The sequence below is a fragment of the Ictalurus furcatus genome, chromosome 28, assembly GCF_023375685.1.
Source record: "Ictalurus furcatus strain D&B chromosome 28, Billie_1.0, whole genome shotgun sequence".
NCBI classification, from domain to species: Eukaryota; Metazoa; Chordata; class Actinopteri; order Siluriformes; family Ictaluridae; genus Ictalurus; species Ictalurus furcatus.
Window position 1 is genome coordinate 6259817 of NC_071282.1, and position 25385 is coordinate 6285201.

Sequence of the window (25385 nt, forward strand, 5' to 3'; positions counted from 1 at the left end):
TGGACTTCATCACTCCACAGTCAGAAAGATTGTGTACAAATGGGGGAAATTCAAGACCGTTGCAAGTCCAAGAGCAAGACGTGTAATAGTCCATGAGGTCCCAAAGGAACCCAGGGTAATTTCTAAGCACCTAAAGGCCTCTCTTACATGGACTAATGTTAATGTTCATGAGTCCACCATCAGGAGAACACTGAACAACTATGGTGTGCATGGCAGGGTTGCAGGGAGAAAGCCACTGCTCTCCAAAAAGAACATTGCTGCCCTTCTGCAGTTTGCTAAAGATCATGTGGACAAGCCAGAAGGCTATTAGAAAAATGCTTTGTGGATGGATGAGACCAAAATAGAATTTTTGGTTAAATGTGAAGCATTATATTTGGAGAAAAGAAAACATTCCAGCATAAGAACCTTATCCCATCTGTGAAACATGGTGATGGTAGAATCATGGTTCGGGCCTGTTTTGCTACATCTGGGCCAGGATGGCTTGCCATCATTGATGGAACAATAAATTCTGAATCATACCAGCAAATTCTAAAGGAAAATGTCAGGACATCTGTCCATGATCTGAATCTCAAGAGAAAGTGGGGCATGCAGCAAGACAACGACCCTAATCACACAAGTCGTACTACTATAGAATGGTTACAGAAGAATAAAGTTATAATAAATGTTTTGGAATGGCCAAGTCAAAGTCCTGACCTTAATCCAATAGAAATCTTGTGATTGACAGGTGTAGTCCTTTTGAAAATTATTCGGTCAAAACTTGTCCTTTTCTCACTTATTCTCTTTTGGCCAACATTTTTGACCATAGATAGGTCATTAAACTCTCCTGTTTCTATTGGGAAGAAAATGTTAAATGCAAACTGTGTAAAATTGACCAGATCTGGTAGTGTAATATAACCTGAGTGAAAGTTGCTGGATATTGTGGCAGAGTAATACAGTGTAATCACCTATAAGATTATTTGTCTCTTCTCGTGTGACAGTTGGTTAAAAGTTTTCCTTTGCCGCATTCTTTTATTGCCTCAGTTCGTTATTCTTTATTCTTCTTCCTCCTCTACCAGAGCTAAACATATACAGCCATTATTGCCCCCACAAGACAAGTCACCAGTCACAGAAATTGATTTGATAATACAAATTCACGTGTGGGCTACAAAGGGAAAAAAATGAGACTGTCCTTCCTCCGAGAAACTAATTTGTCTTCTGCCACTATTTTTATCGCTGTGATTGTGTAGCCTTTATGTGATTGTTAGCTTTTTAAACTCTTCCCCAGCTGTCCAGTTTTTGCATGATAACCAACTGTGAATTAACTAAGAAATTTCCTTCCTAATGGAATTATGATTACATTTACATATGAGGATTTCTCAAACAAATTGACTTGACTCATCTCAGTTCATCTCCATTCTTTATGAGTAAACCTCATGAAGAATCATTACATAAATGATTAAATATGCAAAATTAATAATGTCCTCAGACTTGGACCCTGCTGTAATAAAAAAATAATGATAAAAAAAAACAGCAACCAACCGAAAAAAAAACCCAACAACATTATTATTATTATTATTATTTGTTTTGGTAGAATATGGACTACACTCCAGGAACCTGGAGGAGAACCGATGTCCATCTGGAGAACCCAGAGTACCACACCAGATGGTTCTTCAAGTACTTCCTGGGAAAAGGTGGGAGTTATGCTTCCAGCAGTGATGGCCTGTTCCCTCTTCAGTTATAAGTTTCAGATCATTTTGCTGTTATTCACTAAAACCTGATCAATCATGCATGCCATAGCAGACCGTACTAATAGGAGATGACAACAACGAACAGTATATTAGCATAAACATTACATTTTGAGTGAAATATATTCCACTGTGCTTTGAGAATGTTCTTTTTGCTGTTTTGCTGTTTATCTCTCTCTCTCTCTCTCTCTCTCTCTCTCTTTCTTTCTCTCTTGCACATATGCACACACACACACTGTTCTCCAGAGTGCACACACATTGCCACTGCATGCCCAGAAAGCAGATGCCTGCATTATGTCTTCTTAATTCGTTTAAAGCAGTGCACATACTTTTCAGGGAGTGGGAGAGATGGAGCTAGGGGAGAGAGATGGAGAGGGAGAATGAATATGTGACACAGGAAGGGTGGGGACAGTGAAACAGAACAGATCCCCGTCCTATAATTGCATTTCAGGCTTTATTCATTTATCTTGTATCTCCTAACCACCACTCTGCTTTCGTCCAAACTAGCTTAAGACATTTCATATAGATATACTGTATAAGTGTGTGTATTTATAGGGATAGATGTTCTTTTGGACATCTCCCAGGTCTCTCATTCTATATGTTATCTCTACATTTTGCCTCCAGTCCATCAGAACTATGTTGGTGTGGATGCAGAGAAGAACCCGTTCTACTTATCTGTGGTTTTGTCAGACCAGAACAACCAGAGGGTTCCCCAGTACCGAGCCATCCTTTGGCGCAAAACGGTAAGAGAGAACGTGTCTCGTATGATCAGTGAATCCATATTATCTTCCTGTTTCTATTCATCCTGTTTAGCCACTCAGAAAACAGTCCAGAAAAACTAATTGGTTTAATATCATTATAGAGGCTGATTTATTATGTTGAAGCTCAGAGTGTGTGTGTGTGTGTGTGTGTGTGTGTGTGTTTGTTTTATGTACACACATTCCCACACCCACCAAATAAATCAATAATTACACAAACTTATTCCGCCAATGGATATTAGGATAAATCAGATTAATGAAGTACAATGAGTGCTGCATAATAGATAGCATTATTTTTCTGCTGTGTCCACTTTTATTTCTGCAGAACTTGCAGTATTATTAAATCTCACCATCAGCCTAATTACTGTCTGTCTGATGCGTGTCGCATTTTGTGTGTTTTTCTGCAGGGCACTCTTAAGATTAGCCTTCCTTACAGCCCTACAAAAACTCTATCAGTCAAGTCCATATTAAGGTAAGCAGTACACTCGTGTGGCATGACACACTGTCAGTAACACATCTATTTTACACACATACAAAGCATCTTAAGAAGTAGGCCTGGACTAGCCATTGGAAGTTGATGTATTAGAACTCAAAACCTTAAGCTTTCCTTAATAGTTAGCACTAAAAATTAGCTCCATTATGAAGCATTTCTGGAGGAAACGGTGGCTTAGTGGTTAGCGCGTTTGACACGTTTGCCGTGGTTGGGGTTTTGAATCCCGCCTCCGCCCCTCTCTCCCCATGCCTCTGGGATTTCCTCCAGGTACAAAGCATACAACCCACAGTGTGCTTCGTAGGCTGATTGGTATTTCCAAATTGTCCATACAGTATGAATGTGTGTGTGTGATTGTGCCCTGCATTGGGTGGGTACCCCATCCAGGGTGTCCCTTACCTTGTATCTGGGATAGACTCCAGGCTGCCCCCTCACCCTGTGTAGGATAAGCAGTAGGGAAAATGGATGGATGAAGCACTTCTCACATCTGACTGCTTGCATTTAGGGGAAATTTTGTACATTTTCATTTGTCTAGATGAAAATGAATGGAAATAATGAAAACCACAGTCTTGAAATCTTTATTAGCAAGGAAGATACAATTTACCTGGCTTAGAGAAACTGGATTCATGAGATTCCAAATTCACTTTAACAAACTCTAATCTGCGTAAACTTATTATTAAAATTAGCTTAAAATTAGCGTAAACAAACTTTTGATCTTCATGCAGTGGTCTTTTCTGGTAAATTACATGATCAGTGTGATCAAATGTACGTAGCCAGATGCCATGGCAAAATTCAGAGCAAAACATTCCTTATTTAAAAATAATTAACACACCAACACCGATGTGAGATGTATTTGACCCCTCTCCAGATCTGGAATTACCATCTGTCTCAGGTGATTGATTTCTAGTGTACAGAGCTAAATACATGTCTGAGCAGGGTCAAGTGCATCTTGTGATCCCATCAGTCAGAACACTTGTGGAGGTGTTCTGGGATGCATGTGGTCTTATTTGTAGTCTGAACAGCTGATGTGTCCACAACAAAAGGCCAGATTTTGTGTTTTTCACGAGGAATCATTCAACAAAGCTGTTCATACTTGAACATGTTGACTTTTTGGCTAAAGCGTGGGCATTTTTCATAAATTACTTTTATTCATTCTCTATTTAAAAAAAAAAAACATGAATGGCCTTCTCATATGCGTGTTTCTTGTTACAGTATCTTTCTCATCATAAGCTCGGTTCATTACACTGAGTGTGGTCTATTTCGTGTTAGTGAACTGGTCTACACGTTCCCAGAGCTGTTCTTTATTTATGAAAATATACGGTGGTGCTTGAACGTTTTTGAACCTGTTAGAATTTTCTAAACTCAACAAAAAAATAAACATCCTCTCACATTCAACTGCTTTTATTCAAGCAAATTTCTTAACATGTACATTCTGGGCTTGATTAGGTGCTTGATTAAATGGTATTGGGGGGGTCAGATTGACCCCAATTGAAAGGAATGGGAAATGCGATCAAAATGATTTTTCAAAAATCATTTATTTGTCAAAAACAATCAATAAATCTGGCGTAAATCTGAAAATTTCCACATAGAAATGAAGGCCTGGTCCTAGAGCACAAATGAAAAGTGGAACAAACATGCTCACCCACACACACTCACAAACGCACAAACACACAAACAGGTTTGATTGCAACAGAGAGCATTTTTATAGGATCTGGCAAATAAAGTCAACCACAATTGCAGAACACAGATATGAAGGGGTTAGACACACACACACACACACACACACACACAGAGCAAGAAATAGATGAAAGACAATTAACATTTTCCACTTAGAAAGTTTACTCTTAGATGTAAGAGCTGCAACTGTGTTTGGGTATAAAAGTGCCCTCTTTGGGTCTTGCACAAAGTTCATTCTGTGGTAGCACAATGGAAAAAAGTTACAGTCTCCAGGAGACCCTGGATTACATCCTTGATACCCGTGACAATGGAGGCACTGAGCCAGAAGATTGAGAGGACTATAATCTCACTTCTGACATGGAAGATGCAACAGATTTGGAAGAGGAATCTGATGAGGAGGGCTATGAAGAAGAGGGCCATGCAGACCAAATCAAATGATCAATTTGCTTATTGCTGTTGGTTTTATATATATATATATATATATATATATACACACACACACATACACATATATACACATACATATATTTTTTAAATTAATTTCTATTTTTTTATTAAGTTCTAAAGTCAGTGATTTCTTACATTTGGATTATTAAAATAAATATGTGACTAAAATCTGCCTCTAAGTCTTGTCTTTAGTGGCAACTCATGTGGCATTATTACAAAAATAGACACTTCGAAACATGTCAAACAACAGCAACAAATTCAAATCTTTGACAAATATACTTATTATAATGTATTTTATAATGTTTAATTATATTTATTCACAAAAGAATTTCTTAATTTCCCCTTGTGGATTAATAAAGGAAGTCTAAGTCTAAAATATGTCAAAGTGTGTGATACCAGCAGTTGGCCATATTCAGAAAGTATGAATGCATGTCTATGGCACTCTGCTGGAAATATATGATCATATTTTTTTTTTTTCTAAAGCTGTAATTCCTACAGGTTTTTCTCTAACCAACAGATGGCAGTATTCTGCCCCTAACACCCAGATCTATATCTAGAAACAAAACAAATTGAATGTCATCATTAAAGTGATTTTTTCATAAAAATGTCATATTTCATAAGCAAATGAATGTTGTAGTTGAGTAATTTTGCAATAAATAAGTAAAAAGTACCACATGTCCCCAAAATCACAGCATAAACCTATAGAAAAAAGTTATATAATTTGTATAATTAAAAATGAATATTTTTATACAATCGCTCTTTAATTGTGTGGGTTCATACCAACCCCCAGAGTACCACGAGTGTGATTCGAATAGAAGGGGAATAGAAGGGTTAAATTAAACAGGGTGCTCACTCACACCTGATTATCATCCCATTGATTGAACACACCTGGCTCTAATTTCACCTTCAAATTAACTGCTAATCCTGGAGGTTCACATATTTTTGCGACTCACAGATATGTAATATTGGATAATTTTCCTTAGCAAGTAAATGAACAAGTATGATATTTTGGTCTCATTTGCTTAATTGGGTTCTCTTTGTCTACTTTTAGGACTTGTGTGAAAATCGGATGATATTTTAGGTCATATTTATGCAGAAATCTAGGCTATTCTAAAGGTTTCGCAAACTTTCAAGCACCACTGTATGTAATAACATGAGATGATTTTAGCACCTGAGTGAAATATTTAAGAAAAACGACCAAGTTTATTACAGCTGCATTCGTGAAGGACTCGTTATTTAGTCCTTGGACTCTAGCCGCATGTGTCTATGCTCTCACAGTACATATTTAATTCACTTACTTCTCTCTCTTTCTATTTGAGTGACTGTTAAAAGCACATGAAACATGATTAGATGAGCAAAAGCTGCACACAATGGAGCACAGCTTGATGACAGTATGAACATCGCTTTTATCAACTTGTCAGAGCGCCCAGCGATTTAATTAGGAAATGACATTTGACGGCGAAATATAAGCACTTGGAGTTTTGTTTGGTATTGTTTAGTATTGTTGGAGGTTTTTTTGTGAAGTGACAGCAGTATGTTTGGTAGTCACAGGGAAGAAGCTGTTGCAGAATCTGGTGGTTGTGGTATGTATTCTCCAGTACTTTCTGCCAGATGGCAGGAGGGAGAAAAGTCCATGATAGGGGTGGGAGGGGACATGCTTATTGCCAGTGGCCTTGGGGACACCATGTGATACACTGCACAGACAGTAACCCTAGCTCAGGAGACCCTGGAGCTGTGAGGTGCTATAGTGGAAGGATATGAAAAATTCAGTGCAGCATTACAGGTTTCTGTGTGCTCACAGCTTCATATTTTTATAGATCATGCTTCTAAGTTTGTTCTTGAATTTAAGATTTTAAAAATCTTATAATTTATTTTAAGGAATGTGTAGCACTCAGGAGTACCGTTTTTATGTCATATGAATCTTGTTAATTTTTTGTTTCCTTGTCATCGTATACTTCGTTTCCTTGTCATCGTAATACTGCCTACTGCCACATTGTAACTTAAACTATAAGAACACATCGGTCATTGTTCCCGATTCCCTCTGTCTCTGCAGTGCTATGAACATGGAGCGCTTCGAAAAGGGGCCTAGAGAGATCCTCAACCCAGAGATCCAAAAGGTTCGAGTCACACCTGTCACTCATTACGCTTCCTGACCATCACCTAGGCTACTGCAGGAGTGCCATTCTGTATGCGGGTGTTCCGTGTAAAAGGGGAATATGACAAATGTTTAATTTGCACTGCACTGAAATTTCTATATAATTAGTTCCAATTACTGTTTCTAATTTCCCACAGGACCTTCTGGTACTGGAAGAGCAAGAGGTAAGCTTGGCTTTTCGAATTCTACATTTGAGACAGATAGCAAAATAATGCTACTGACTATACGTTAACTTAAATCACGTTTGTCTGTTCTTGTAGGGCAGCGTAAACTTTAAATTTGGAGTCCTCTATGCCAAAGATGGCCAGTTGACCGATGATGAAATGTTTAGTAACGGTAAACACAGCATTTACAACCCTGATACCTCGATATAATTTGACATAATTCCATTATGCAAGATTAACACATCATCGCCAATTACACTTGTCCTTGAAATGTTGCTAATACTCATAAAACTAATGATAATCTCATTTTAGCATTTTCAAACTTTTTTAGAGACAGGAAGTGAGAACTTTGACAAGTTTTTGAATCTGCTCGGTGACACAATTTGCCTGCAAGGCTGGGCTGGTTATAGAGGCGGCCTGGACACTAAAAGTAACTCTACCCATCAACACATATACAGTATATGCATGCACATTCTCATATATCAATTTCATAGACAGTCCTGAATGCAGATACTGATGTTTTTTTTTTTAATGTCACACAGTTAATCACGCTTTCTCTTCCTTGCTAGATGACACTACAGGAATACACTCCATCTATACAGTATATCAGGGTCATGAGCTCATGTTCCATGTATCCACTATGTTACCTTACTCTAAAGAGAATAAGCAGCAGGTGGGTCTTATTACAATTACAACTACATACAGAAGATTATATTTAATGTGTTAAGAATAAAACACTTTGGGGCACTCTGTTATAGGACAGTAAACACCGACAGGGTGATGTGATGCAGGCTGATACAGAGAGGAGTTACTATTACCACAACAAAGCTAATTACCTTCTGATAACAGTGTGTCACAAAAGTGTTTTATTTCTCTTATATGACAGCAGTTTATGACACCAGTGAACTCACATTGCACAATTGATGCATTTACAGTTATGTTTAATGTTGTAGCACAACTGCGAAACAAGTATAGCAGCTATAAAGAGTCGTTCTTTCACCAGCCTTACTGACAACGCGCTGACACTAGAGACTCCTTCCTTAAATGTTTAATTAAATGTGTGCTTACAGAAAGCTTCACCATCAACAGTTATCATGGTTAGATAACAGCGTTTTTTATGTTTATTATTAGTCTTTGATTATCTGAAACAATTGAATTGTCGCCCTGTGAATGAGTTTTACCATAGCAACTATAATGTGTTAGAACAAGCGGATTAATATCAACATTTGGGTTATATTCAGATCTGCTATTATAGAAAATAAATCAACACCTTCTGACCAATCAGAGCGGAGAATTCAACAGTGCTGCAGCTTATTGGTTAGCACGTTTGCCTCGCACCTTCGAGGTTGGGGGTTCGAATCCTGCCCCTGCCCTGTGTGCGCAGTGTGTGGGTGATCTCCAAGTGCTTCTGGAGTTTCCGGTTCGATTGTGTCTGGCCGTAGGTTGGCACCCCGTCCAGGGTGTCCCCTGCCTTGTGCTGTGAGGTCCCTGGGATAGGCTCCATGCTACCCTGCGACGCTGTGTAGGATATGCTGTATGGAAAATGGATCGATGGATCATTGATGTTGTTGTAAATTGGGGGGCATGGTGGCTTAGTGGTTAGCACGTTTGTCTCGCACGTCCAGGGGTGGGGTTTGATTCCCACCTCTGCCCTGTGTGCATGGAGTTTGCATGTTCTCCCCGTGCTTCGGGGGTTTCCTCCGCCAGTCCAAAAACATGCAATGTTATCTGATTGGCATTTCCAAATTGTCCATAGTGTGAATGGGTGTGTGAGTGTGTGTGTGTGATTGTGCCGAGTGACGGAATGGCACACCTTCCAGGGTGTCCTCGTGCCCTGAGTCCCCTGGGTTAGGCACCAGGTTCCCCACGACCCTGCCTAGGATAAGGGGTACTGAAATGGATGGATGTTTTTGGAAATTATTGGCTGGCACTGGGACATTTTACTACTTGGGTAGAGGTTAGCAAATGCATGGTAGTTGTGACTGTGATTATGGTCATTCACAGCGTTTATTGGAAGTATAAATATGGTTTTGGTCACTGGTTAAAATGAAGGTAGGACATTTGTTTGTGTCAGTTCAGATACATTACATCTGGTCAGTCAAAGCACACACCCTGTATATGACTACAGTGCAGTGAGACTAATGTGCATTTTAAAAGAGGCAGAGCATTTATTGTGGCAATAGACGAGCCTGTCTGTAAGAGAGTAAATTAAATGGGTTATAATTTATAATTCATTTCTGCTGCTGTTATTCTGACTTTCTTCAGCCCATCTCTGTGTACTTTTCTCTAGGGACATTTTGTATTCTCTGTTAGACACTGTACCATTACTCAACTATCAGCAATTCATCTCCTTTTGTCCTCTCAGAGCATCACCTTCCTCCCTCCCTCTCTCTTACTAATCCTGTACTTTGTACATAAATTAAAGGAGGGACAATATGTCTTTCCCCTGTCTGTGTAAGTGTGAGTCATGCACAGTCACAGCTGAGCCAAATCAACTGAAGTTTCATCTGAAGATTTAAAAAAAAAAAAAAAAAAAAAAAACCCTAGGTAGCAAGCAGTATTGTTTGTTATTGTGCTTGGTTTAATGAGACAGTAGGATTTAATTGTTTTCTGAATTGAAATAGATATCAGCTAAACACTTCCTCTTACCTTTATAGGCATTTTAAGTGAATGAATTACAAACCTCAGTTTCATACGAAGATGTTCTCACTTACCTTTGTGTAATGCCACAAATGAAGAAAATCTACAATTGAATCAGTTTCGCGGACAGCATGCATGTGACCAGGGACATGTTAGGTATTTCAAATATTACAGATTCAGTACTCTGTACTACTCATACACAGGATTTTTTTTTCTATACTTCAGTTCTTCATGGTTTCTCTCAGTGCTCGTTCAGATCAGGTTCCTAACTGAACCACAAAATGATCCCCACCTAGTGACTGGAAGATCACATTACCAGCCATGTCTTTGTATGCAGCAGGGGCCATCATCTGGTCAGGTGAATCAGGTGTCTTTTAGCAGGGAAATCACTGAACTGTGCTGAAAGGTGGCCCTGTAAGACTGAAATCGATCATCTCTGATATACATCGACATTGTGGAAGAGCAGGATCAAAACAACTAGGCTAAACGGCAAGCTTGTAAACAAGGTGTTGTTATCCTTCCTTACATGATAAATTGCTAGATATAGGGATGCATGCCTTGCAAAATAAAATGTATATACTATTTATAATATATAAACAAAAGAGATAATGAAGATATTGCTATATATTGTGGATAACTGATTGATCATAGTGGACTTTCAAGTTTCAAGTTTTAAATAATAAGTGTCGGATGGTTTCAGGTCATTGAATACCTCAGGCATCACAGAACTTTCCAGATTACAGTAACAGTTAAAAACATGAAATGCCATGTATCATTTTAGATTACGATCTTACCACACGGATGATCACTTTAAAATTTTTCGAAAACATCTGTTAGCTTTGTCTCGCGCTTTGCCTGCCGAACACGTCACTTTTTTTCACCTTTTCTTTACTGTTGATAATAGCAACTGGTTATCAGTTCCAGTTTTTCCTTTATGCCGTATTCTCTTTCTGTTTATCAGATCAGACATGAGGTTGAGTATGAGTACAGCTCTTGGAGATTTCAGAGCTTTCAGAGTTCACAACAGCAGGCTTTTGAAAGCACCTGTGCTTGCTCAAGGCCTTACATCCCCTTTACTGAGAACCACTTGAACTCTTACTGTCAGTCTGCATTTACCAATGACGACTGTGAAAAGAGCACATACTACACACGCACGCACACACACACACACACACACACACACACACAGAGTAAAGTAAAGTAAAGGTGGGCACATCCAATAATTACTGGGAATATTTTAGATTTCATACACTGTATATACTGCATAATGGACTAATAGCACTGCACTGTGTGCTGGCATTTGGCAAATGTAATTATTGTACATTATATATGTTGTCTACAGGTTACCCTTTTAAAACCTGTCCATTGTGGTTCGATTATTATATGATAATATTATGATATTTTCTTTGTTTCTGACAGCATTACCATTAGACACACCATAGTCACTTGTATACTTTACAAACCATTCAAACATTACAGTAAAATTACAGAAAACAGATATAACAGTATATTTCACCATCTTTTTGTGATTTGTGGAAATCACACTGCAGTCATATATCAGCGTTTACAAAAAGTTATGAATTTATGGTCAAAAACAGTGACAGAGTGGAGTAGGTCTAAATGAAGAGTTATCAGATATGCAGTGGGTTCAGACAAGTATTCAGACCTTTTGTTCAGTACTCTGTGGCACCTTTGGCAGTCATTATAGCTTCGAGTTTTCTTGGGTAGGCGTCTGCTAACTCAGAACACCTGGATTTGGGCAGTTTCTCCCATTTTCCTGGCAGATCTTCTCAAGCTCAATCAGATTGGATGGGGAGCCCCTGTGAATTGCCAAGTTCAGGTCTTTCCACAGATGTTCTATGGGGTTCAGGTCTGGGCTTTGGCTGGACCACTCATGGACAATCAGATACATGTCCCTAAAGCCACTCCAGTGTTGTTTTGGTGAACCTTTGCCCCAGTCTGAGGTCGTGTACACTCTAGAGCAGTTTTGCATTCATCCTTTTCTCTATTCTGAAAATGCAAATAAGGGCTTACCCCTCAGTCGTCCTCCTTATATAAATGACTTCAGAAGCCTTGTGCTTTTAAGTTAGAATAATTAATTTAGATAACCAAATTCTCTTAATTAGTAATTATGCTTACTATATTTATGCAGTCAGGAGCACAAACGGTAAAGCATAGTGGATGAGAAGGGAAATATTGTTTTTAATGGACACAATACAGTGAATGAATAAAATATTTTGATATTAATGAATTTACTTTCTGGCCATTTAGGTGGAGAGAAAGAGACATATCGGGAATGACATCGTCACCATCGTATTCCAGGAAGGAGATGATGCCTCACCATCTTTCAAGCCCTCCATGATCCGATCTCATTTCACGCGTATCCTTTTACAAAAATAACTAATCTAGACAAATTGACTAATTTAAAGCAGGGCAGTTAAACGTAATGTTTCTCTATATTATAATGGTTATTCATGTATCCTTAACTCCCCTTCCAGATATTTTTGCCTTAGTTAAATACAACAATCAGAATGACAGCTATAGGTATGTATTTGTATGAGTCGTTATATTCTAAATATGTTTGTTCAGAGGCATTTTTGAAAATTCATTTTGGAAAAAAAAAGAAAAGAAATTGCATTGTTATTGTATTAAAAAACGCACACATATATCATATTCCTGCACATGCAGGGTAACAAATCACATTTAACTCTCATACATCAAAGAGGACAGATCATACATGGCTTCCTCTTTTACACATTTACCAAAAGAATCACTCTTTGTAAAATCGCAGTATCGGAGCGTGTTGGACACAGTCTTCTGTAAGAGGTGCCCCAAATTAAGTTTTAAAAAATGAAGTTTAAGAAAAAAATATAATGACTTTTAGTACTACTGCAGTATACTTTAAGTTTTAATTATTTAAAAATGAAATGATCTCAAATTAAAGTTTGTCTGCATAGAACTTAATATGAACAGTTAACAGTTAGGTAAAAATCACCATCACAGACAACCCCATGTGGTGTTGTGACCCCAAGGTTGAGGAACCGTGGCGTAATGAATATGATATAATGTAATATTAATATTTTGCAGGTTGAAGATTTTCTCAGAAGAGAGCGTGCCGTTGTTCGGACCACCCCTTCCCTCACCGCCAGTATTTACAGACCACCAGGAGTTCAGGGACTTTTTACTAGTCAAATGTTAGCCTACTCTTAAATATTATTATTCTTTTTTTTCTCCATTTTTAAATATGTATACGTATTTTGTTTGAATATATAGCGTTAGCAAGACGTGACAGCAAAGCATATTTAATTTTTCATGATGGAGGTTTCCTTTTAATGTCTGTCATGTCTGTCTCTTGGTATTTGTGTCTCTCTCTCGCTCACACTTACTCTCCATCTCGCAGTAATAAATGGAGAGAAAGCCACTCTTGAAACCCCCACATTTGCGCAGAAACGTCAGCGGACTCTTGACATGCTGATTAGATCTCTGTATCAAGACCTCATGCCAGACCTGCACAAGGTACCCGTGCTAATTATCATCTATCTAACACTTTTCTCTTTCTCTGCATCCTGTTCTTAAGGCACAGCAGACACATTTAGTTGTTTATAACTCCTCATTATCTTGCCAGCTCGTCTGCAGAAGCTCACTTTTCTCTCACCATTCCTCCATCACCTTTCACTGCTTACTCACACAATTTTCCTCTACTTTTCATCTTCAGACTATGACAATGGCTAACACACTCCAAATTCTTGGTAGAAATTAGTGATTGGTTAAATATTCATTAGAATATCGTCATTTGTGGGGAAAAAATGAAAATCTGCAGTATTAGACATTATTATTATTATTATTATTATTATTATATAAAATGATATTCATTTTGTTTTATCAATTGCTACCCAAAGGTCTAACTATCTACCATCACATATTTCTTCCTTGCACATATGCAGCTATTTAGATTAAGGATTTTTGTGTGTTATATGTTTTTAAAAGTACATAACATAACATTTTATTTATCTTTGTATTTTGTACTTTTTTATTTATTTTGGACTCTTTTTTCATGTTATTATGGCTGATTCTAGCTGAAAATTTTTTAAAACGTATAGTATTGCACCCTTAGGTTTTAGCCACTGCCTCACAGGTTTATGGGTTTTAATTTTGCTAACCTGTTTCCTAACAACCAGTTCTTACTCAGTGCCTGCTCTGATGCTCCCTGCCTACCTTCTTCTCTGTTCTGGATTCCTGCTTTTTTCCTCCGGGTCCTTCTCTAAGACCCGTCTGTGTGTGTGTGTGTGTGTGTGTGTGTGTGTGTGTGTTTGTCTTACTGCTCCTGTAGGTTCCCTTTTCTCCACAGAACATGTTAAACCGACGCTCCTTCAGTGACGTGCTGCCTGAATCGCCCAAGTCGGCCCGCAAGAAGGAGGAGGCACGCCAGGCCGAGTTTGTCCGGATAGGGCAGGTAATGCACACATATACACATCCACCAAGCACCTATAAACATGTACACACACTAAAAACAATGTAAGCATCACAGAGCTTTAAAGCACTCTTGCATTTTTTTTTTTTTTTAAATAAAGACTTTCCAAATCATACATTGTTTGGACAACTCAAAAACCTAGCCCAATACAGAACCACACAAAACAAGGTGTTAACTAGTCTTGTGGAAACATTCATTAAATTGACTTCATGGCAATTTATGTAACGTGGTTGTCTTCCTAGGCATTGAAGTTGAAGACCATAGTAAGAGGGGATGCTCCTACTAGTCTAGTCAACACTGGTCTTTGCAGAAAAGAGGTAAGAGGAACTGACAGAAAATGTATGAGAGTGTGAGAGCTTCTTTAACACTCATGTTCTGTTCAGTAGTTCGTAACGTATGCTGACGTTGATTTAATGAACGTTCTTGGATTTGTTTCACAAAATATCATCAAATTAGTCATGTAAACCCGAGTAATGCTAATCAGTAAAGCAGTTACTGAGGATGAACAAGCACTGTAAAGGTGTTGCTCAACCCTGCACAAGCACCCGCTGTACAATGGACCCCAGTCCTGATGTACATCTCTAACCTAAACCATCTTATTTGATTTTTTTTAGCAATAAAATTGTAAAATATATTTTAAAGGATCCATGTGCATACTTGTATATTTTATTCCTTGATATCCGGCTACTTTTACCTAGGGGAATATTGATGTATCCTATTTCGGAGTGCTTCTATAAGATCTTAAACTTTATAATTAAATGGACTACTTCCAGGTTGCAGTTCAGTAGTAACTTTTTGGCAAAGCATGCACTACAGTATATAGTGCCTTGTTCAAAAAGCAGTCTGTGTGAATTGTACTGATCAGGCTGTTACAGTTGGACTATAAGTTATGGAGATGATTGTATACAATGAGTGAAGATACAGTGTAGTATACGTAGTTTCCATATATGTATACAGTTAATTTAAAAGGAAAAAAAAAATAAAGTAAATGTTTTGCATCATGTGGTCCCTTTAAAACACCATACACAGTCATTAATATGAATAAAGCATAATTATTACTTAAGCATTCATTATTAGCAATATAAACAAAATCGTTTGAAAAAAAAAAGATATATAAATCCTTAACAAATAGCATACTTGTTGAAGGGGTGTGTGTGTGTGTGTGTGTGCAATGGTACGAATTTAAGTGTTATTTTCTAATATAATATTATAGCACTGGAGCACACATTTAAAAACTGGTGTATATCTGCTTTTGCAGCCATGGGAGTCTCAGTCTTTCTGCAGTAGCTTTGCACATGAAATCGTCTGTGGAGATTCCTGGGGTCAGTCGTTATTGGTAGCCACTGACTCAGCCGGGGTCATGCTGTTAGAGGGTAAGAATATCTCATTATCAGCCATCAGTGTTTCACTTGCAGAAAATGTAACATATACTGCAACACATAAGAATGACCCATAAATTAGTAGCCGGCTAGTACAGGTTTGCTCTGTTAAAGGTATCATTTTAACTCTATAGTATTTCTCAAACACAGCCCTAGAGAAGGGTCTTAAGGTCTGAATCACCCAAGAACTGCTTTTATTGCTGCAGTTAGGAAATGTAAATAAAATGTCATTATACTTTTCAAACAAGGATACAAAGTTTTGTAAAATGTAGAATTTTGAACCCTGCCACGAGGATGTACAGTGGGGGAAATAAGTATTGAACACATCAACATTTTTTTCAGTAAATATATTTGCAATGAGGCTATTCACGTGAAATTTTCACCAGACTTTGGTATTAACTCAAGAAATCCACACAAGGTCTTGGGAGAGCTCTTTGCTTTTACCCATCATGAGATGTTTCTTGTGTGACACCTTGGTAACGAAAAGCCTTTTTATAGACCATCAATTTACTAACCCAGCTGATATTAATTTGCACAGATAGGAGGTATAATTACTTATGGATTCCAGCTGGTTCCTTACCTTGCCTTGCCTTGGAGAACTGCTTTTTCTTGGCACTTGTCATTCCACTTTATTACACACAGCTTTATTTATGTACTTTAATGTTGTGAATTCTTTATATTTGCGGATTTCTTGAGTTAATACTGATGTCTGGTGAAAATTTCATGTGAATAACCTCATTGGAAATATATTTACTGAAAAAAAAAGTTGATGTGTTCAATACTTATTTCCCCCACTGTGTATAGATTTCGGGAGACGTACAGATCAATTGTTTAATTGTTTGATTTTCGTAAAATTCCATATGTTGAATAATCCATCGACAGCCGGATACATAAAGTAGTATGGTGTATGTTTGTCAAATCTACATGATTAATATTGCTTCTTGTTTTTTGTAGCCTCAGATCCCTTGCTTTCCAGTGCAGGTAAGATATCCTCAGTACAGGTGAATTAAAGGCTGCATATTTCATTTCTAATTAATTGTAGTGCATAATAAATAACAGTTTATGTCCTCAGAAATATTATTACTTGGAAATATTCTTTTTCACATATGATGATAATATGGCCGAAACACAGGATAATTTCGTAATACAAAGTAATACAGGGTTATATATATGTACTGCATTTTTGGATGTTTTTCATTAGTTTGATCTTGTTGTTTTTTGAATAATAATTTTTTTGTTGTTTTGTTAAGTGCTAACTATTTGATGTGCTATTTTCATTGGCAAAACAGACTCTCCATCCCTGCCTCCAGTTCAAGTGATCGACAAGACTCTGTCCGTCAAACAGATGCATGTACTTGAACCTCAGGATCTCCTCATTATGAGGGCTGATAAAGGTGAGTGTGTGTTACAAGAGGATTTAAAACCCCACAAAACCTAACTCCTGCTTTATGATTAGTAATGATTAGTAATACATGTACAAATGTGCAAAGTAGAAATTATGATTTAATAATGTGTATATGCACTTTGCAAGAATTTATCCATTTGAGCAAAGCTTTACTTTGACTAACCACAGGGATGATGTTGCTTGTCCCTTCTACATTGGTACTGAGTGATAACAAACTAGTGAAATAAAACTACCTTGGCAAACATAGGGTACTGTGATATTTAGTGGGCTTGTACGTGGTTGAACAATCCCAGTTTTCTTACACACACAAACACACAGACACACACATTTTTTACTACGCCTCCAGGATATTGCGATTGCAGAAATTAGCGCAAAATCCAGGAAACACTGCAATATTCAGAGTAGATTGCAATTTTTCAAAATTACCACTTATTTTCCACAGATTTGCACCAAGACGCATCATGTGACATCATCACAACGCACGTTCAGCCAAAGCCCTACTCGATTCATGCGCGTCAAACATGAGTCCAGCTAAAAGGTCTAATTTACCAACAAACATCACTGCAAAAGTGCGTGCAGAACAAATTTCGTGCAATTGAAATTTTGCTAATTCAATTAGTTTTCCGGATAAAAAAAAGCACAAAAACCTCCACAAATTGCAGCGCACATTTTTTAAAAAGCCACAGCAAAATCAAGCACAACAATCACAAGAAGTTCAATCGATAACAAATCTTAAAGAAATCTTAGGAAGACAAGAAACAGTACTATTTTGCTGTCTGTTGTCTGATTTCTGCAGTGTGTATAAGTTGTATACGCTTACTTTAGAAGCCAACATGCATTGTGTACAAGTGTGAATAAGTGCTGAATACGTGTTTTGGCACGTAAAGTATTAACTGATCATCAACAGACCTGCTCAACAAATTGAAGGAAATCAATTCAGATTTCTGTAATGAGGAACTGCTGTGCCTTGATTTCTCGCCTGGCTGTGTTGGACTCAAAACATGACAGCAGTGTCTCTTCTACAATCAACATCGAATTAACATAAAAACAGCATGTTGCGAAATTGATGCAAGACGAAACGTTATAATCTCCCTTCCATTTGTCATATCAGTGAGTCATATACGTGTTGCTGCTTGTATTTCAGGGAAAGATGCCCGACTCTATGTGTACAAACTGAGCGCTCTCAAGCGAGGGATAGAGGAGCGGCAACTCGTGCGCACCAAATGTGACAGCAGAGAGAACAAACTGGAGAAAACCAAGGGTATAAGAGATTTGATTTGTACAAACTAATATCTAATCTCTGTAAAAACATTCATCTGTAGAATCGATCCATGAATCCTGTTCTTTTTGCTAAAACTTTATTCTGTCAATTATTATTTTATTATTTAAAATAGCATCAGAGGCATCCAGAATACTAACATCCAAAAAAAAGTATAACTGTTGGGTTAATATAGAATTAGTATCAGTCTGCATTTACAGTATTCACAGTATTGATTACAAAAAAATATTACTATCATGGACACTTGTATTTGTCATCACTAGCCATGTGTTTTTATAAATTGCAAGCTTGGAAGCTAGTTATTTTAGTTATAAAATGGTCAAACAATGCTATTATGACATTAATTCTAAAACATTGGGGTTTTGGGGTCTGTTGGAAAAGTGTAAACAGAGGAACATTTTTCTTGGTTTTGTGTTGGTTTTGTCGCTTTAGGCTGCCATCTGTATTCTATAAACACACACCATGGAGTGGAGCTACGCATTGTGGCAGCGATTAGGAACAAGCTCCTCCTTATAACAAGAAAACACCCTCGTCTCGACTGCCTTAGCTGTGTCAGCACAAGCATGGGAACGAGTGATTCCCCAGTTGAGGAGTTCCAGTACATCCGGGTAGGACAGGATGAGAATGTACTCTAATAAAGTTTGCTTATATTGAATACTATTCATTGTTTTCAGCCTTTGGTAGCACTAGTTACTGTGGTTCTGTGACCACCAGATAACCACAAGGTTTTTGTGTATATGCACAAACATGCTTAGACCTACCAAAATAGGCCCATTATTTATATTAAATACCACTTCCATACAGCCATCGTTCCCTGGAAGCCTTTTGAGTTCTTGCCAGGTTGACACTGGCTCTGAAGGAACCCTTGTGATTAATTCACAAAATTGGGTGATATGACCTTGGCCAGAAATCCTGGGTTCATTCGTCAGGTCTTCAGCTTCCAGATGATTCAAACACTGGATGCATGGCGTATCATGAAAGAACGAGGGGTCGGTTATGTAGAAGGGGATCTAGCCCTAGAGTGGCGTATTAGTATAAGTCCACCTTCACAAGTTAACCTGAGAACAGTGTATGTCACTGAAGAACCACTGAACTCAAGCAGTATATAGCCACAGGCCTGGAAGTGAAATCCAATAATGGCCCCAGTGTTGCATGTTAGTGGAATCCAGCTAACATAGCAGACTCACTAGTGAAAATGCATGCTATTGTGAGGCAGAACCACTCAATCCTGCTAGTCACTTGCTCGCTAGACAGTGGGGGATGTGAATACTTTTAGGAGATACTTCTGTTAGCAAAAAACATATGTTTGGCAAAGCTGAACAAAATACGACACAGGAATTGCAGGAAACCATTGTCCTTGTTCCCTGTCTGTGTGTGTTACACAGGAGATCTGCTTGTGTGATTCTCCGGTTGTCATGGCACTGGTCGATGGGCCAACAGGAGAGAATGATCACATGATCTGCGTGGCATATAAACACCAGTTTGACCTGATCAATGAGAGCACAGGGGATGCCTACAGACTGCACCATGTGGACTCCAACCGGGTCAGTAACACACGCATATGCACATACTTATGCGCAGCGTGTTGACTGGCACACGGCTGATTGTTGATGTGTTTGTTTGCAGGTGAATTTTGTGGCGGCTATAGACGTGTATGAAGATGGCGAGGCTGGGTTACTGCTCTGCTATAACAGTCAGTGTCTGTAAAAATCCACTGAGTCCACTGCCATGAACATTTATCACAACAACAACAACAATAATAATAATAATAATAATAATAATAATAATAATAATCTCCAAATAAGATTACATCAATAATATTTGGGTTTATTAAAAGTACTCTTTAATACACTCGTGATGATAATATGTAACACTTAGAGGACCATACTACTTAACTAGTTAACAGTGTCAGGTGTTTGATTTGAAGACACTGCACAGACAGACGCTAGCCAAGGGGAGGCACAACTAAGCTCTCAATGTATGGGTTTAGCTGCTACAGAGCCATGCAAAGTACGTTAGCTATCCTTATGCTCTGCTCATATCATGTTCACGTAATGTAGAACTCATATAAACATTTACACACCTTGTTTTCCTGCTCAGCATGAGAGGCTGTTAGTGTTTCAGTTTCAACCCATATATCCATTTTTCCCCTCACACTGAACTGTGTGAGCTAGCGTCTGGCAGACTTGAGAGTTGTCAGCCAATAAGACACGAGCATTTCCACGTGTTTTTCTGTAAACCCTGCCTGACTGGTCTCTCTGCCATTGACTGAATATAGAAATTTACAACACCGCCATCTTCAGAATTATTAAAGTATTTCCAACTTTAAAGTTTTTGAACATTTTGTTATGTTATAAATTTATTTTTATAATGGATTTTGCCATCAATCTGCACACCCATAGCGAACAATTCTTCTACATTTTTTTGTTGCTAATTTATCAAAAATCAAAAACTGAAACTTCTCATTTTGATAAGTATTCAGACCGTTTTTTGAGTGCTTTGTAGAAGTACCTTTGTCATGGTGAAAAGTGAACCTTTGAGGTTATGTGCTTTGTGCTCACCTCCCTGTCCAAGGCCCTTCTAGGCCTTGTAAACATTGTAAAAACATTTATGAATAATAACTACTTCCTGTTATGGGTAACAACCCCCCCCCCCACACACACACACACACCAAAAAAAAACAACCCAAAAAACCAAAACGGTTGTTGGTAGTGGGTTCAGTATTTTCAATAAAGACTTTTAAAGCTTTAACATCCTTTCTGATACCTGCTAATTATTTGCTTGTAGATTTCTGCGCCTATAAGAAGGTGTGTCCATTTAATGGTGCCACACCCATGATTCAGCCAAACTCTTCTGACTTTCACTTCAGCTGGAATCAAATGCCTAATGGTATTGGTAAGTGAATGAATTTTATTACAGTTTTACTTAGGGCTGCAACTAACGATTATTTTCATAATCGATTAGTTGGCCGATTATTTTTTCGATTAATCGGATGGGGCGGGGCAAAATTTCAGTACCATTTTTTTTGTTTGTTTGTTTAAAATAAAATCCACAAACTCAGTGTTACAAATATAAATTCAGACTAAAATTTACACAACTGTTTGTACAAAACAGAAAATAACCCAATACACACACACACACCAGAATATATATTATTACTTTAGGACTGTAGTTTAATTCGGTGCTTTTAGTGCATCCATAAAAAATAATGAATAAATACTTATATACACAATATAAACAAAAATAAATTATATATATATATATATATATAGATAGATAGATAGATAGATAGATAGATAGAGATATTTATTGTATAGTATTTATGCATTATTTTTTATGAATGCACAAAAAGCATCGAATTAAACTACAGTCCTAAATTAATAATAAAAACTCCCTTTCACTGCATCTTGTGGTTCTGTTACTCGCTGCCTTTAGACATATTATTTTCCTTGTGTTTACTTTTGATCATAGTGTCTTAATTAGACATTACAGATCTTACTCGCACTCCTATTGCGCGTGATCAGCAACGCGGGCTTGTTACTAACACATCACTTCCGTTATAATAAACGTCAGAATTTACACTGCAGAATTTAAACCTTTTAAGCAGCTTGCACCAGTTTCCCCTGCCCCTTACACATAGTGGAGCATTTTGGATATAAACATAACTGTCCTCGTGCAGCCCTGTTTGATCTCCGCGGTGTTTAATATAAAATGCTCCCTGACTTTCTTCCTCAGTCACGTGATGATTTCGCCTCTGTCTGATGGAGACTGAGGTCATGTTGGGAATAAAAGGTAACACTGACAGAAACAGTAAACTGAAGAAAGTCATTATTGGTGACTCGGGTGTCTGCTAATGCTAGCGTGCGTATGACGTCATGCGCAGTCGCCTAGAAGCAGCTTATACTTCCGGTTAGAAAAAAAAAAAAACGCTAGTGTTATATTTGAGATGATATTACCGTTCTAAAATCCACACACTAGACCGTAGTGCAGAGTGCACAGTGTAAGTGTATAGTACTTCATTTGGAACACAACTTTAGTATTTACTCTCTGAAGCGTGTTTTCTGAACAGAAGTAACACACTGAGTAACTCTCCCCCGTGCCGCACGCAGACCAACTAATCGATAATGAGATTCGTTGACAACGATTTCCATAATCGATTATTATCGATTTTATCAATTAGTTGTTGCAGCTCTAGTTTTACCATTTTACCAGGTTGAGCTTTGATATATGGGGGTTTTTTTGTTGTTGTTTTTTTTGCTTTACTTGTATGTACTAGCCTGTGCACTACATGTATAGTGATTGTGAAGAGGGCTTGGTAAACCTTTGGTATATTCCATATATAGTATATCATGTTGTCTTTTAATTCATTTAGACTCAGTTTTATTCATCATGCCTTTTAATAACTTTGTATAAGATCACAAATTTAACATGTTTCGAAGGAATAGAAAGTACATAAATTTGTCTTGAGTGTCAGATCCCACCAATTCGTTGACTGCATTACCAGAGAAAATAAAAGACTGGACCTTTTGTATACAAATGTAAGGAATGCATACAGTGCTACTGCCCTTCATTCCTTGGAAGATCAGACCACAGCCTGGTCCTATTAACAACAGAATATGTTCCTGTCATTCAGAGGCAATCTGTGACCACAAGAATGGTGAGGAGATGGACACAGGAAGCTAATGAGGCACTGCAAGACTGTTTGGAATACACAGACTGGAATGCACTATGCGAGTCACATAGGGAGGACATTAACAGCATGACAGAGTGCATCACAGACTACATTACCTTGTGCGTTAATGCTGTATTAACTGTATAATACTCTTTACCAGTCAAGTCAGTACGCTGTTTCCCCATAAACACCCCTGGATCCCCTGGATCACCAGCGACCTGAAGGAGCTATTAAATACAACCCCAATTCCAAAAGAAGTTGGGATGCTGTGTGAAATGTAAATAAAAACAGAATGCAATGATTGGCAAACTCATAAACCCATATGTTTACGTTTACATTTAGTCATTTAGCAGACTAAGTGACTTACAGATGAGGAAATACAAGGAAATAGAACATAGAAACTATTTCAATTGTTTAAACTGAGGAAATGTACCGTTTTAAGATAAAAATAAAGTAATTTCGAATTTGTTGTCTGCAATACGTCTCAAGAAAGTTGGGACGGGGCAACAAAAGGTTGGAAAAGTATGTGTTACTAAAAAGAAACAGCTGAGAAAAGAAACAATGAGATTTGCAAATCATTGTATTCTGTTTTTATTTACATTTTACACAGCATCCCAACTTTTTTGGAATTGGGGTTGTAAAGGGAATTTAGAATGAGGTTAATGGAAGGAAAGACAGCTAAAGAAGTAAGTTGGAGATGACGCTTCAGCAAGGAAAAACGAGAGATGTGTGGACTGGTATGAGGCAGATCACTGGCTTGAAGATGGGCCACTGACAATCTGAGGGAAGCCTGGACAGGGCTAATGAGCTATATTTGTTTTTCCATAGATTCAGCTCAGGGCCAGTGGCTGTTCCTCCCCCCACAAACCCACCCCCCTCCTCTCCACATGATCTCTATCATGTCACTTCCTATGTTACAGTGTGTGCATTCCCCTACATTCTGGCCTTCACCACTGACTCCATAGAGATCCGACTGGTGGTCAATGGAAACCTGGTTTACACTGCTGTGGTCCCTGAGCTTCATCTGATTGCATCTAGGGTGAGTGTAATATTAATGGACTAAATGTAACTCAAAATATGTAGTCTAATTTAAAAAAAATTAATTATGTAGAGTAAGAAAAAAAATCATGGCTTACATCTTTGTTTATCAATACATAATTTAGTGTGTTTATACATAATTTCTCCACAAAAGTGTGCCCATAAACTGCATCATAGGTGTCACTATGTAATCTATATTTTTCTATTTTATTTGTTCCCTTTAAAGTGTGTGAAGTACACTTTTTTTTGTTAATACAATGAATGAATAATAAATACTGACAGCACTGAATATTGACGGCTTTTCTTTTTCTTGTTTTGCCCCTCTAGTCCGACATTTACTTCATATCTTCAGCTCCAGTAAACTCTGCCTCCAACTGTAGCTCCAGAGACACCAGTTCTCAGAGTTCTCCTCAAACTCCGACAGGCTACGAGATGCCCATTTTCCCCTCACCCCTTGGAGATGGTACGTCTCGTTTCATTGACTTTCAGCTGTCGACTAAATCATGGGAAAATCTTCATATATGAATGTTCATGTTTGTGAGTTTGCCGTTAATGTTTTCACATATTGGACAGAATGCTATTTATGTACCCATTTCTACATTGTGCTGACAAGTGTATGTTTGTGTGTGTGTTAATCTTTTGTTCTTTCTCAGTTTGAATAATGTGTGTGAGTTGGGTTGGTGTAATGCTTTTTTCCGTCCCCTGGTCCAGATTGTATTCGGATCCCCTACGGCACCAAGCTTTCCCTCTACATGTCTAAAGATTCTGAAGGTACTGAAGGGACTCCTGCTTTTGCCTGCGTTACCCATAATGCCTCACTAACACCCATAACCACACATACTTCCATAGAAGTGTGCTGTGGTCCTGCCTTCATTATTCACAGACACATGCTGACTGGGCTTTAAGCAGATCTTCAGTAAGCACAGTGTGTCCAACCCCTCCTTCAGACAGACAGACAGACACAGAGAGAGAGAGAGAGGGAAGATTATTAAGGTGTTCAATGGCAGGGAAGGGTAACCTCTTGATCAAAGAGGGGCACATTTGGCACTGCATGACTAACATTATTTTGTTACCATGGATACTTTT

General features: G+C 38.0%; 1 protein-coding gene across 4 annotated transcripts in view; it reads left to right on the forward strand.

The window, feature by feature from the left end:
• garnl3 (GTPase activating Rap/RanGAP domain like 3) overlaps positions 1–25385 on the forward strand; it is a 100465-nt gene that overhangs the window by 65611 nt on the left and 9469 nt on the right. For 2 of the 4 annotated variants that reach the window (XM_053617684.1, XM_053617686.1), the window contains exons 4-28: positions 1571–1670; positions 2349–2467; positions 2890–2954; positions 7150–7213; positions 7389–7415; positions 7512–7587; positions 7747–7845; positions 7985–8088; positions 12327–12435; positions 12554–12599; positions 13143–13249; positions 13456–13571; positions 14386–14508; positions 14769–14843; positions 15785–15899; positions 16860–16886; positions 17195–17299; positions 18455–18571; positions 19022–19197; positions 19975–20133; positions 20216–20282; positions 21377–21484; positions 24182–24300; positions 24627–24762; positions 25011–25070. In XM_053617684.1, the coding sequence (XP_053473659.1) occupies positions 1571–1670; positions 2349–2467; positions 2890–2954; positions 7150–7213; positions 7389–7415; positions 7512–7587; positions 7747–7845; positions 7985–8088; positions 12327–12435; positions 12554–12599; positions 13143–13249; positions 13456–13571; positions 14386–14508; positions 14769–14843; positions 15785–15899; positions 16860–16886; positions 17195–17299; positions 18455–18571; positions 19022–19197; positions 19975–20133; positions 20216–20282; positions 21377–21484; positions 24182–24300; positions 24627–24762; positions 25011–25070 (2419 nt within the window). The remainder of the gene's footprint in view (positions 1–1570; positions 1671–2348; positions 2468–2889; positions 2955–7149; positions 7214–7388; positions 7416–7511; positions 7588–7746; positions 7846–7984; positions 8089–12326; positions 12436–12553; positions 12600–13142; positions 13250–13455; positions 13572–14385; positions 14509–14768; positions 14844–15784; positions 15900–16859; positions 16887–17194; positions 17300–18454; positions 18572–19021; positions 19198–19974; positions 20134–20215; positions 20283–21376; positions 21485–24181; positions 24301–24626; positions 24763–25010; positions 25071–25385) is intronic. The other 2 variants (XM_053617685.1, XM_053617687.1) reach the window with 2 other exon arrangements.